Raw genomic sequence first — 15,419 nt, forward strand, 5'->3', positions numbered from 1 at the left:
TCCACCTCTACTCAGACGACACCATTCTGTATACTTCTGGCCCTTCTTTGGATACTGTGTTAACTAACTTCCAGAGGAGCTTCAATGCCATACAAGTCTCCTTCCGTGGCCTCCAACTGCTCTTAAATGCAAGTAAAACTATATGCATGCTCTTCAAACGATCGCTGCCCGCACCTACCCGCCCGTCCAGCATCACTACTCTGGACAGTTCTGACTGAGAATATGTGGACAACTACAAATACCTAGGTGTCTGGTTAGACAGTAAACTCTCCTTCCAGACTCACATTAAGCATCTCCAATCCAAAATGAAATCTAGAATCGGCCTCCTATTTTGCAACAAAGCATCCTTCACTCATGCTGCCAAACATACCCTCGTAAAACTGACTATCCTACTGGTCATTTACAAATTAGCCTCCAACACTCTACTCAGCAAATTGGATGCAGTCTATCACAGTGCCATCCGTTTTGTCACCAAAGCCCCATATATTACCCACCACTGTGACCTGTATGCTCTCGTTGGCTGGCCCTCGCTTCATATTCGTCGCCAAACCCACTGGCTCCAGGTCATCTATAAGTCTTTGCTAGGTAAATCCCTGCGTTGTCTTGGCTCACTGGTCACCATAGCAGCACCCACCCATAGCACACACTCCAGCAGGTATATTTCCCTGGTCACCCCCAAAGCCAATTCCTCCCTTGCTGCCTTTCCTTCCCGTTGTCTGCTGCCAATGACTTGAGCGAATTGCAAAAATCACTGAAGCTGGAGACTCATATCTCCCTCACTAACTTTACGCATCAGCTGTCAGAGCAGCTCAATGATCATTGCACCTGTACATAGCCTGTCTACCCAACTACCTCACCCCCATATTATTATTTTGTTGTTGTTGCTCCTTTGCACCCCAGTATCTCGACTTGCACATTCATCTTCTGCACACCTGTCACTCTAGTGTTAATTGCTAAATTACTTCGCCACAACGGCCTATTTATTGCCTTACCTCCCCAATCTTACCTCATTTGCACACACTGTATATAGATTTTTTTCTATTGTGTTATTGACTGTACATTTGTTTATTCCATGTGTAACTCTGTGTTGTTGTTGTTTGTGTCGCACTGCTTTGTTTTATCCTGGCCAGGTCGCAGTTGTAAATGAGAACTTGTTCTCAACTGGCCTACCTGGTTAAGTAAAGGTGAAATAAAAAATAAATCTACGCACAATGCCCCATAATGACAAAGCAAAAACAGGTTTTTAGACATTTTTGCAAATTTATAATAAAACAACAACTGAAATATGACATTTACATAAATATTCAGACCCTTTACTCAGTACTTTGTTAAAGCACCTTTGGCAGTGATTACAGCCAGTCTTATTGGGTATGACGCTACAAGTTTGGCACACTTGTATTTGGGGAGTTTCTCCCATTCTTCTCTGCAGATCCTCTCAAGCGCTGTCAGATTGGATGGGGAGCGTCACTGCATAGCTATTTTCAGGTCTCTCCAGAGATGTTCGATCGGGTTCAAGTCCGGGCTCTGGCTGGGCCACTCAAGGACATTCAGAGACTTGTCCCGAAGCCACTCCTGCGTTGTCTTGGCTGCTTAGGGTCGTTGTCCTGTTAGAAGGTGAACGTTCGCCCCAGTCTGAGGTCGTGAGCGCTCTAGAGCAGGTTTTCATCAAGGATCTCTCTGTACTTTGCTCTTTTCATCTTTCCCTCGATCCTGACTAGCCTTCCATTCCCTGACGCTGAAAAACATCCCCACAGCATGATGCTGCCACCACAAATCACCGTAGGGATGGTGCCAGGTTTCCTGCAGAATGTGACACTTGGCATTCAGGCCAAAGAGTTCAATCTTAGTTTCATCAGACCAGAGAAGCTTGCTTCTCATTGTCTGAGTATCCTTTAGGTGCCTTCTGGCAATCTCCAAGCGGGCTGTCATGTGCCTTTTACTGAGAAGTGGCTTCCGTCTGGCCACTCTACCATAAAGGCCTGATTGGTGAAGTGCTGCAGAGATGGTTGTCTTTCTGGGAGGTTCTCCCATCTTCACAGAGGAACTCTGGTGCTCTGTCAGAGTGACCATCGGGTTCTTGGTCACATCCCTGACCAAGGCACTTCTCCCCGTTTGCTCAGTTTGGCCAGGCGGCCAGCTCTAGGAAGAGTCTTGGTGGTTCCAAACTTCTTCCATTTAAGAATGATGGAGGCCACTGTGTTCTTGGGCAACTTCAATTCTGCAGAAATGTTTTGGTAACTTTCCCCAGATCTGTGCCTAGACACAATCCTGTCTCGGAGCTCTATAGACAATTCCTTCGACCTCATGGCTTGGTTTTTTGCTCTGACATGCACTGTCAACTGTGGAACCTTATATGTACAGATGTGTGCCTTTCCATATCATGTCCAATCAATTGAATGTACCACAGGTGGACTCCAATCAAGTTGTACAAACATCTCAATGAGAGTCAATGGAAACAGGATGCACCTGAGCTCAATTTCGAGTCTCATAGTAAAGGGTCTGAATACTTATGTAAATAAGGTATTTCTGTTTTTTATACATTTGCAAACATTTGTAAAAACCTGTTTTCAATTTGTCATTATGGGGTATTGTGTGTAGACTGACGAGGAATCTAGACACAATCATCAATTTTAGATTAAGGCTGTAACGTAACATAATGTGGAAAAAGTCAAGGGGTCTGAATGCCACCCGAATGCACTGTAAATAAACAATAGTGAACAACAGTCCACGTAAAGAAATACCATTGTCTATATGGACTTTTAGATTGAATTAATTCAACCAAACCCCTTCCCCAGGGTTAGTACCTTAAAGTAAACAGACACTTGTCACTGCTTCATAGGGTCTGAACAGTACTGATGAGGACATGACTGTACAATACACAGGAGAAAACAGACCAAGGTGACCCATGTTGGTCTTTATACAGGTACTGTATATGGCTATCCATAAAGCATAATAGGTGGGTGCATTTACCAAAGGGAAATTAAATGCAGGGCCTGATGGCTTGTTTTACAGTCTGGTGCCTGTTAGTTTGGTGAATTAATAAAAATCCCTTTCTCCTCTCAGTTATACAGCCACCCCAGCAGTCAGACAGAAGTAACAAGGATAAAAAAGCATGAGGACTTTCTCATGAATGTATTCATTTCTCTGTGCCACTCACCTGGGGAATCACTGAGCTTCCATTCTCAGTTAGAATCTCTCTGACCTGCATGACATCAGCATCCCAGAGAAACCGGAACAGCTAAAGCCCTGTGCAGATGGGACTTTCTACACGATGAAAATGTCAGAGTTGCTGATTGTGATGCACTAAAGGAAATCTGACGCATTTGTTCTACATTTCCAGTTGTAGTTTTTAGGTAGAACGAGCATCCTCGTGGCACCACCCCAACACTAATATAAAAAGAGCCTATACTGTACAATAATATTACACATAATAGACTGATGATTGAAAATGACATTTCTCAAATGAGTCAATCACATTGGAGATTCGCAGTATGCAATATGGCTGTCTTAAAAAAAATATAACTTGTGCAATTCACATGTGCATTCAGTTTGCATGAGATACATCTCTGGGAAGAAGAATGGTTCTTTGTGCTTCACATCCTTATCTGTAGACCTCCTTCTCCTGGCTCTGCTCTGCTCAGGGTAAAAATAGTGGCCTCCGACCTTCGTTAGAGCTCATTACATGCCGATTCCTCTGCCGTCTTGAACATCAAGATGGAGTTGTAGATTTTTATGGCTGGACCCAGCTTGATGCTCATGATCCTCACTAGGTCAACCTGAGTCAACAGAAGGAAGGCTTCACCATCTATTTGCTGGACAAAAACATATGAGGGAGGGAAGAGTTAGCGAAGTCTCACGTTTGAAAATGTCCACCATCAAAGCGCTTTCCTAATGAACATTTTTGCCCAAGGAATATGTTTCACTTTCAACCTCCAAAAACATGCAGCTTAGACATAGCGGTGAATAAAGAATTAACTTCAAAGCCAAGGGTTTTTAAGGATTCTCCACCATGAGGGTAATACAAATGACCATGGCTCATTAGAGGGGGTGTTATTCAGGGGTTGAGTCATATTCTACATTTAACAAGCTGTCGTAATATCGCCCGCTATTAACACTGACAGAATGGCTTAACATGAACATCATTCTATGAGAAGTTAGATTTCTTATGTTTAATTACTTGGATAATCTGTAGAGAATACCTAAATAGGCCTAATTGAGTTTTTGCCTTACACCACAGGCCTCTGGGACAATCCAATTTCTTTTAAAGGGGCAAACAGTAGATGCCTCATCCATTTTTTGACATATACATTGAAGCATATAACTTATAAATGCGTCATGAGCTTAGTTTAAATGTTGTACCCCACCAGAAGCCAAAATATAACCTTGTTTTACTCTAATATTTGTAAATGTATATAAAGTATGGCCAAGTGAAAAGAAAAATGGTGAGGTGTGGTGGTACTTTGATTTTTGTTTTGCATACTTTTAAAAATTACAATATTTCAAGAATAAAGTTGAAATAAAATGTGGCACTATTTCGAGAATAAAGTGGTAATATTTCACACACACACACACACACACACACACACACACACACACACACACACACACACACACACACACACACACACACACACACACACACACACACACACACACACACACACACACACACACACGGTATCCCCAAAGCAATACCATTCTAACGGCCATGGTGCGTTTTCAGACTACGAAGAGACATGGAGTTGCATGCAGACATGGCGCCCTTCGATTTTCTCTACAATGTTATCCTCAATCCCCTGCGTATGTCAACACCGTGCATAGTACATTTGAGAGAGTAACAGCTAGGTCAGCAGCCTATATGTCGAAACGAAAGGTTAGTTTACAAATGTGTGCGTAATGGCATGGTGTTTTATGTAGGCTACACTTCCAATGAAGTAGCCTCATAGGACTAGGCTTATTATCTTGTGAATGTAGGTCACAGATTGCGTGGAGAGGGATTGTGCGTCCTGTCAAGCTCAAGGGCGGCCCCCAAACCCCTGTCAAAGACCTTGCCATGGAGCAGGGGGAAAGCATAAAGCCCCATCTGGATAAAGCCCCATCTGAGACAGTCATTTGACGTTCCATTGTCATAGCTTAACAGCCAACAGGCCTAGGCACTAGCCTCTACTAGGTGAACAAGTGGTAGCCTATGTTAGCGTTATAACTGAGACAAATAGACTATAACGGAGACGGTGCTCTTGTTGTGGGATAACCTATGCATCCTTCATTCCTCCCATCATATAGGGAGACCGATAGATGAATATATTCAAACAGTGCCTCAGATGAGCTGGTTTGCGCATGTAGGAGTGGTCCTTGTGTTGCCTCTCCTCCCACAGACACTTACGTAAAACCCCTGGTTAATTTTTCATTCTTCCCGCAGCCGTTGGATAGGCACATCATTTACTTTCACTTGCCCACTGTAACATACGATTAGCCTAGGGTACTCAATCTATTAGGTCGCTATAGTTTTATAATGGGCTGCAAAATAGTGGTTTTGTAGCGAATTTGGAGAGCAGTTTGACATGGGACATACACACGCATAGTCCCCAGTCTCCAGGATCCCAAGATAATATGTTTTATTGGGTGTGCTCATGTAGCCAACTAGCGTATAGCCGTTAGAAGGATAGTTGCCATAAGGGGGAAATACTACTGTTAGTAAAGCACCATGGATAAGGTCATTAATAGTTGCCATTATGCAAAAACATTTTTGCAAAATGTTCGCCTAGGGTACGCAGCAGAACGTCGTAGCGAATTTCGGAGGTCAGACTGACTTTTTTGTTTGTGTCATAACACTCCATGGTCGTTAGAAGAGTCTATATCTATAGTCTGAAATTGACAGGGGAAACTTGGTGAGTGAGTGCGAGCTAATAGATCATGTGCAGTGACGCCTGTTTGAATGAGTGTATTAGATCATTGGATTGATAAGCGTGAGTGTGCAGTGACGCCTGTTTGAATGAATGTATTAGAGCATTAGATTGATGGCCATTTGTTTGTTTTGCCCCTACTTTTTAGCGCCCACACACACACACACCTGCATACACACACACAACCCGCCCGTCTCTGTATGTAACAACGGTTCCTCCTTCTGAAAAGAATCTGTGGCACAACCTTTTCCAGGTCCTAATACTTATAATAATTATGATTATTACGTGCTTCTTACTAAAGCTAATTCTAAAGTATAGTTTCACCAGGTAATCTACAGTAACTAAGACATTTCAATGGTGGCGTGCACAGCATTAGGGAGCCAAGGAGACATGCACTTAACCAAATCCCCTACGTTAATCTTGAAATATAACAGAGACTTTATTCTAAAAATGTTTACTTTATTTGCAAAATATTGGCACCTTATTCTCTAAATATTGCCATTTCATTCTCTAAATATTGGCACTTTATTCTCAAAACATTGGCACTTTTTTAAAGTACTAGCATGCAAAGAATAATAATTCAAGTACCATCACCGTCACTGTTTATTTGATTAATATTGTGATGCTCCAAATGTAATACATTTAAACTCTATATCTGACATGGTACAGGTGTCTTCTTTTTTAAGTCCATAACCATGGGTGTGAGGTGTGTACTTTTGTTTCAAAGTAGATTTGTTTAGGACTGCCAAGAAACACTCTGTGTGACCCTGATTTAGCCCTCTGCAGTAAAAGTTTCAACTCTGAGGCAGACGCAGATGTGGAGACCACAGAGCGATATTGTGGAGGTAATGCATCTGATGAAACCAAAATGGGATCTTTATAATCCCACAAGCAGACAGTAAATGGGAAGTCCTTTTCCCAGAAGTCAGTGTGTGTGTGTGTGTGTGTGTGTGTGTGTGTGTGTGTGTGTGTGTGTGTGTGTGTGTGTGTGTGTGTGTGTATGTATCAGTGGTCAGTGAGTTAAAAACTGTACTGTACTGAAACTGTACCTCATCTCTGAAAGTGTGCACGTGTTCGTTACAGCCTGGAAGACCTTGGATGAACTCAATCACCTGTAACACATTGAACATCATGGTTAGTACAGTTATCCAAATTATCCAGACAGTTATTTAGACTGCAAGAAACAATGTAAGTTATCCAGTACCTCCTCCACTGTCCACACAGCCACTTTGCTTGAAGTGATGCCAGCCACAGTGGGTAGCAGCTTGCTGTGCTGGTCCCAGCAGAAAGGAGTGCTGCTGGGGGATGGCGAGGTGCATGGCATGAACACTGACTGGTGAAGGGCTTCCTGTAGTGTTAGCTCTACTGTATGGAAAGAGAAGAAAATAAACATACAAAACCTTGAATGAATGAACTTAATTTTAAACAGCAAGGGATCTGTTGCTGTGGCTACCTGTAGATGAACTGCTTGATATTAAATCAGCAAAAGCGATCTGATGGAAGTATCTAGAAATGCTAGAAGAAACAGAATGCAGATGCTTGATGCTCACTCCTAACCATATTAGGAACCAGGGGCAAACAGTCTAATCAGATAGTGGGTTAATGCTGACTGTTACTTTGCTCCAGGCATAAACACATCTTTGAGCATCTTCCAACGTTTATTTCCTAAAATGTATAATTGGTAGTGACAATTCAAGTGAAGCAAAATATTTGGATGTTTTGAGAGTAATTCTAAAGTTTGATGGAACATAAAGATAAATGTTGCCTCAGGAGGAACTAATCTACTGTAGCAAGAGAGGGAGGACCACTTAGAAAGGTTTCAGCCAATAGCAAAGGCCACAGTCACAAACGGATGGGTCATAACTCTTTAGTACGAATTGAATGACAGTTGTGACACCGCAACTTCCTGTTACTTTACTTTGGTGGATGGAGAAAACTAACAACAAAGCACTCAAGGACATTATTATTCATGTTTCAGGGAAATGGGAAGTATTTTTTGGAAGAGTCTTCACTCGCCATTCTGCTGAGTAAATACCGTTGAGACACGGGGTGTTATATATGAAAATGCATGTTAGAGAATGACCACTACTCATTAAATCTATAATATACAGTGAGGTCCAAAATGTAAATTTAATTACATTATATTGTATGCTCCAAAAAATTGGGAAATATTTTTAATTTAATTTTATATTAATACAATTGCTCAGAGAAAGAGATTCTGTATAACAAGTGATACTTTTTTCTCAAAAGGTAGGGCTCAAAATTATTGACACCCCTGTTTTCAATACCTCACCTTGCGAGGATAACGGAACTAAGCCTTTTTCTAAAATGTTTTATGAGTTGGAGAACACATTGGAAAGGATCTTAGCAGTGGCGCCTCACCCATTAAGGCGTTAGGGACGGCACCCCACTTGTGTTAAATTGTTAACAAATATATTATATCATTCATGGATTATATTTTAAAATGCTGATAAAAGTGTGGTAAACGTTTACATTTTCCTCTTTCAAAAATATATTGTTTAAAACAAGCTGTTCAGTTACCTACTACTCAGCCCCTCAGTAGTGCTGAGTGATTAGTGGTTTTTGAGGTCGGTACGGTTTTGATTCGATTATTGAAAAAATAAATAATTTCGGTTTAGATTTTTTTATACATTAAATGCATTATGAAATCGAGCTTTTTAACAAAAATTCCAAACCCCAAAATAATGAGAATTCAATTTCCAAAACATTGAAAATATTGCATTGTCTCTGTCAGGTCCACATTGGGTAGACATAAATAGAAAAATAGGAAATTATTATGAAATACTAAAATATTTCAGTTGTGTATATAACTTAGTTTTTATTTAATAACTTCATTATTTTTCATTCCTTAAAAACATCATCGCATCTCTGCTCATGCAGTAGCAGTCTGCCAGCTAAACCTAATGTTATCTATGTGCTCCCCATACTGTACTGTCTTTAGTCATCCTATTTAGCTAGCCTGCCTAAGTACTGTAGCCTACAGTATGCTGCATGGATGTCTGATTAAATAATTGTACTCGTTTTTCATAGTAGATAAGGCATACTTTCACGAACTGTCTCTGTCCCTCTCGTTGTTGTGTTCTGTACATTCCTCTATCGTGCGGTCTGTGTGGATATCTAACCTAACTTGGCAGGCGTAAAAGTGTATCCATCCAGAGATCTAGAGTACCAGTCAAAAGTTTGCACACACCTACTCATTCAAGGGTTTTCCTTATTTTCACTATTTTCTACATTATAGAATAATAGTGAAGACATCAAAACTATGAAATAACACATATGGAATCATGTAGTAACCAAAAAAGTGTTAAAAAAATCTAAATATATTTTATATTTCAGATTCTTCAAAGTAGCCACCCTTTTCCTTGATGACAGCTTTGCACACTTTTGGCATTCTCTCAACCAGCTTCATGAGGTAGTCACCTGGAATGCATTTTCCAACAGTCTTGAAGGAATTCCCACATATGCTGAGCACTTGTTGGCTGCTACAGGAATGAGTAGGTGTGTCTACTTTTGACTGGTACTGTATATATAATGATGAGATGCTCATGTCTCCGGGACCTAACAATGGGAGTCGTTGTCGAACTAAGTTGAATATTTGCTAAAATGAAAACTACAACTCCCTTAAGCCCAGCATCCCACAAAATTCTTGCCTTGATTTCAGTCATAAATTATTTAATTTCTCTCTAGCGAAACGCCGCATTGGGCTCACTAAAACCCCTGAACTAAATGGAATTAAAGTTGAACCAACGTTGGTCAATTAGTTGTTTAAAACCAGAAAAAACGAAATGTCGGTTAATCGCTCAGCACTACCCCTGTGATTCTGCCAGCAGCAACAGCTCCGCGTGCGCATAGGCCCGGCGAACATTGTTTGGATTGTTTTACCAGCCATTTGCTATGAGGGGGAACTGCCCCAATGAAATCACAGGATTTCATAGCATAAATTATAACAGCACAAAGTAAATGGATCGTCCTGGGGCCCTCAAATGTGGACTCAGTCAAAACTTCTGGGTCTGCTCTAGTCTCCCTCCCAATGAGTCTCCTGCACCAGATGGCTTGAGGTACAGATGGTGCTAAAACTAAAAGCAAATTGTAATTAAATAAATAATCATAACAGTCATCGGAGTCTGGGACCTGATAAACCGGACATCTACATCCAACAAGAGTCGAAGGACAGAGAGATACACTAGCTCGAACCTTCTCATCGTGGATCTGGTAGGACAAAAAAGCATGACAGTGGCTGGCCAATTCCCCCCATGGTATTCAGGTGACAGGGCGACATGTTTTGTGGACTTAAACAGCATAAAACTGGGTGTATCACAAAGCATGATCAAATGAATTAGCCAGCTACAATACATTTTTAGAAACATTGAGAAATAGTTTGGTAAATTCTGGGGTCAAATTAACCAGTTATCTACCTTTGATAAGCAGCTAGCTAGCTATAGCTAGCTTGCTAGCTAGTTAGCTCCCATTCCAAATTCAAGTCTTTCTACACTAATATCTGACTAACTCAGAAATATTAAAGTTGTTTCAGAATGAAACTAGCTAGCGCATCATGCTTTGTGACATGTTAGCTAGCTATCCCCAGTTAGATAATGTATTTTCACTTATTGCATCTGCATTCTTGTTGAGTTCTCCCAGGTGCACCCGTTAGTTCGTGAGCTGGCTGCTCGTTCTAAATAGTATAATTGTCACGTCCTGACCAGCAGAGGGAGCCATTGTATTAGTTTTGGTCAGGACGTGGCAGGGGTTTTGTGTGTTAAGTGTTGTGTTGGTGATTGGACTCCCAATTGAAGGCAGGTGTGTTGAGTTGCCTTTGATTGGGAGTCCTATATAGTAGTGTGTGTTTTTCTTTGGGGTTGTGGGTAGTTGTTCTTGCATTGCGTTTTGTGTGCCTGCAAGACTGTTCCTGTCGTGTGTATTGTTTTTGTCCGGTGGATGCTTTACTCTTTTTTTTAATTAAAATATGAGTATCCACATTCCCGCTGCGCCTTGGTCCATTCTTGAAGACAGTTGTTACAGAACTACCCACCACAAAAGGACCAAGCAGCGGAAGAGGAAGGAGCATCGGGTGGATGAATGGACATGGGAGGACATCCTGGATGGCAAGGGATCCTACACCTGGGAAGAGATCCTGGCCGGAAGGGATCGCCTCCCATGGGAACAGGTGGAGGCACTGAGAAGAGCGGAGGCAGCAGGAAAAGGGAGCGAACGTTATGCTGGAACACGGCTGGGGAGGAAGCCGGAGAGGCACCCCCAATAAAAAAAATTTGGGGGGGCACACGGGTAGTTTGGCCAGGCCAAGGAAGAGCCGTAAGCCAGCTACCCGTGATTACAGGGAGGTGCGTATGAGGTGGAGGGCGCCATGTTTCACTGAGGTACGCACCATCTCGTCTATACATACGCACAGCCCAGTCCACCCTGTACCCGCGTCCCGCATGTGCCAGGGCGAGGTGAGCATCGAGCCGGAAGGGGTGATGCCAACCCTGCGCTCAAGACCGCCAGTGCGCCTCTACGGTCCGGTGTTTCCCGCTATACGCACTAGCATGGAGGTGCGTGTCTGCAGGCTGGCACGTCCAGTACCAGCCCCATGCATCAGGCTGTCTAGTGCGTCAGCCCAGCCTCGCCAGTCAAGAGTCGCCAGAGCTGCCCGCCAGTCAAGAGTCGCCAGAGCTGCCCGCCAGTCAAGAGTCGCCAGAGCCGCCCGCCAGTCAAGAGTCGCCAGAGCCGCCCGCTAGTCAGGAGCTGCCAGAGTGGCCCGACTGCCCGGAGCTGCCAGAGTGGCCCGACTGCCCGGAGCAGCCAGAGTGGCCCGACTGCCCGGAGCAGCCAGAGTGGCCCGACTGCCCGGAGCTGCCAGAGTGGCTCGACTGCCCGGATCAGTTAGAGTGGCTTGTCTGCCCGGCCCAGCCCGAGTGGCCCGCCTGCCCGGATCTGCCAGAGTGGCCCGCCTGCCCGGATCTGCCAGGGTGCCCCGCCTGTCCTTTTTTTGTGTTTTCTTTTGTAAGGTGCATTCCGGGGTCTGCACCTTGAAGGGGGGGGGTACTGTCACGTCCTGACCAGCAGAGGGAGCAATTGTATTAGTTTTGGTCAGGACGTGGCAGGGGTTTTGTGTGTTAAGTGTTGTGTTGGTGATTGGACTCCAATTGAAGGCAGGTGTGTTGAGTTGCCTTTGATTGGGAGTCCTATAGTTGTTCTTGCATTGCGTTTTGTGTGCCTGCAAGACTGTTCCTGTCGTGTGTATTGTTTTTGTCCGGTGGATGCTTTACTCTTTTTTTAAAATTAAAATATGAGTATCCACATTCCCGCTGCGCCTTGGTCCATTCTTGAAGACAATAATTACAATAATCTAATCTGTTCAAAACAGTGGCAGCATATGCAGCATTTGTCATTCGGTTTTTGACATGCAAAAGTGAAATGTATTTATGCTGTTGTTCAAATGCACAAATCACTTATATATCTTCTCAAAGAAACTATCGGTAGTTCGAAAACTTGGCATCATATTTTTGTCATGCTGCTTTGTTGACTACTCCAACGACCCCGCGCCCCTGGTATTTAGCCAATCAGCGGCCACCACTGGATCTTAGATCATTCCTCCATACAGAATCATTCCAAAGCCTTGCTATCCTTCGTCTGCGCTTATGGACTGCCCTCTTCAATTTAAACCATAAGTTTTCAATGAGTTTCAAGTCCAGAGACTGATGCAAAATGTTGATTTTCTGTCGAATTAACCATTTCTTTGTGTAATTTGATGTGTGCTCGGGGTTATTTTGTTGCTGGAAGATCCACTTGCAGCCAGGATTCAGCCTCCTGGCAGAGGCAACCAGGTTTTTGGCTAAAATGTCCTAGTACTGGGTAAAGTTGATGATGCCTTAACCATAACAAGAGCCCCAGGACCAATGGAAGCAAAATAGCCCCATAACATCCACCACCATTTAGTAGGTAGGGGTAGGTATGTGGTATAGGGTTATTTTCTGCTCATGCATTCTAATTGAGACTGCAAACCCACCACTGGAGCGCGTGGTTAAGGAGCTCTATTTTCATGTCATCTGACCAAAGCACCGGTTCCAATCCATGTGCCAATGCCGCTTACTAAACTCAAAAATACATATGTTGGATGACATGAAATACAGCTATTTGGCCAAGCACACCAGGGGTGGGTTTGGCGTCGAAATGAGAATGCTGCCTAAATTTGTTTTGTGTGTAAAAAAAAGATTTTGAAAGAAATAGCGCCCCTTGTGTGCACTGCCGGTAATACCATATACCACGGTATGGTACAGTAATGGTATGAAGGTATGAAAATCTGAACCGCCCAACCCTAACGAAAACGAATTCTGTCTGTCTTTGTATTCAAATAATATTTGCTTCCAGCTTGCTAGCCTTTGATAAGTTTTGACTATAAACTTGAAATATTGTTAATTATCAGGTATTCTATTGAAATATTGAGAGCCATAGTCTGGTTTCTACACCAGAAGTTAATGGTTATCTGTAGGAGGAATGTATATGGTGGAGGCAATTAAGCTTGGAAAGTATTGAGTAAAGGAAAAGCAATCACGTGTGCAGGCATTGATAAGGGTGGAGAGATGTGGTTTAGTGAGGAATGGGGGGCTGAGGTCAGGTCAGGTAAGTTTATTGCCCGCATCACTTAACTTCCTGCCTAGCAATAAAGATGTCATGTTTAGAGAGAAGGAAGAGATTCCAACCAAATTGGGGTATATATACTAACACTGGTGGAAATATGTCTTTGCCTTTTTCAGTTGTTCGATCCTTTGGGTGAATAAACTTGGTTGGAGCTTTTATAGTGTCCGTCAGTTTCTTACTCTGTTATTTAGAACCTAACACCTTCTATCCCTTCAGAAGAGTGAGAACTCACAAAGACACAAAGGACCAGAGCAGAGCCTTTGATGCTCTGACACAGGGACGTCACACAAATAACCCTGAATCCAGAGACTGTATTGTAGGAGTGAGTCATTCCTATTGCTTTAAGGTTATGTTCACACTACACTACAAGGACTGCTTTGGTATGCGGTGCAGTTTGGTTTAATTTGGAGAGGATGTGAATATTGGAATTTTGCTCAATAAATGAACTGAAACCAAAGGAGCTAGGACAAGAAACAAGATATATTATCTGTGCCAAAGACATAAACATTTACATAATTACACTGTGTAAAACTGTTTTGATAGCTTGTGCCTAGCTCTGGCAAGAGAGTAAGGGGAGAGAAATCCCAAGAGGTGTACACATTCAGCATAGTAAAAGACAGAGGAAGTGATGTAATTCTGGATTAATCTACATTACTGATTCATACTGTGAAGGAAGGCACGGGGTAAGATGAGTGGGAGGCGATAGATCAGACTATATTGGGGAAACACTGTGCAGTGATGCTCTTGATATCCTTTTAATGATAAGAACATCTCCAGTGGGAAGAATATAATGTTATTTAGAGACAGTTCAGTACCTTTGGTTTCAATTATGCATGGCACCTCACTCTTCAACTCCTCGTCCTCCACCAGCTCCTCTACCTTCTTCTGCTTGCAAGGCCGCCCAACCCTGGAAGAGAGAAGGGGGTCAATAGAGACACCCAAACAGGGCAGTCTTGCAGGAACTGGGATCACACAATTTGGAAAAACATTTTTCATGACATACTGAGTTATTACTTAATTAATTATCACAGTACATTCCAAGATGTTCTAATACCTTCACTACTCCTGGGGTGAAAATGAAAACAACCACTTTCTCTATGCAAATACCATTACTCAACATTTTAACAATCAACATTTTTTTATGAACATTTTAAGAATAAAGTGAAGTTTTTGGTGAATTTCATGTTAGCCTATATAAATCAAGCTGCCCACATATTCCACATATCAGTTCTCTGAAATGCCAACAGTTCTGTGGCCATGCTTGTGGAGTAGAAATACTGTACATTTATAGTGAAATGGGATTGAGTGCATATTAGTGTAAATACCTGCTGGTAATGACATTAAAGTGTTTTTACAAGAGAAACACAGCATTATGTCATTTATTTATATATTACTTTAAACCTGAGGCAAACAGTGCATGATGGATTTGGTAGTGTATGCTTGAGGAGTAATTTCTACTACTAGGCCTTACATAACCACAATGAAAGGAGGGCAACTGGAGGGCAGGCATTAGTCAGATGACAGTTTGACAAAGGTTGGGGAAGTTGATGTAGAGAGGCTTGGTAAGTAGAGCAATCTTTAATTCTACTACCGTGACTCTGCGGCTCTCTGTGTGGGCTCTCTGTGTAGCTCTCTGTGTGGGCTCTCTGTGTGGGCTCTCTGTGTGGGCTCTCTGTGTGGGCTCTCTGTGTGGGCTCTCTGTGTGGGCTCTCTGTGTGGCTCTCTGTGTGAAAATAGATAGGTGCTGATCTTAGCCCATGAACATTAAACTCTCAAGTCCAGAAAAAAGCACTTAAAGAAATAACCTAAATTGTGTATCGGTCACTTGAAGGAGGACGTGTACACTCATTATTAGGT

At 42.6% G+C, this 15,419-nt stretch overlaps 1 protein-coding gene across 2 annotated transcripts in view; it reads right to left on the bottom strand.

Annotated features, from left to right (window-relative positions):
* Positions 1-2,887: 2,887 nt before the first annotated feature.
* LOC115174871 (lethal(3)malignant brain tumor-like protein 3) overlaps positions 2,888-15,419 on the bottom strand; it is a 40,751-nt gene continuing 28,219 nt past the window's right edge. The window contains exons 19-22 of one of the 2 annotated variants that reach the window (XM_029733846.1): positions 14,378-14,469; positions 7,108-7,265; positions 6,953-7,015; positions 2,888-3,812 (exon numbers count right to left, since the gene is read on the bottom strand). In XM_029733846.1, coding sequence (XP_029589706.1) covers positions 3,669-3,812; positions 6,953-7,015; positions 7,108-7,265; positions 14,378-14,469 — 457 coding nt within the window. In that variant the 3' untranslated portion in view covers positions 2,888-3,668. Of the gene's footprint in view, positions 3,813-6,952; positions 7,016-7,107; positions 7,269-14,377; positions 14,470-15,419 lie in introns of both variants that reach the window. The other variant, XM_029733845.1, reaches the window with a different exon arrangement.

This window comes from Salmo trutta, chromosome 35 (genome assembly GCF_901001165.1).
Source record: "Salmo trutta chromosome 35, fSalTru1.1, whole genome shotgun sequence".
Taxonomy (NCBI): Eukaryota; Metazoa; Chordata; class Actinopteri; order Salmoniformes; family Salmonidae; genus Salmo; species Salmo trutta.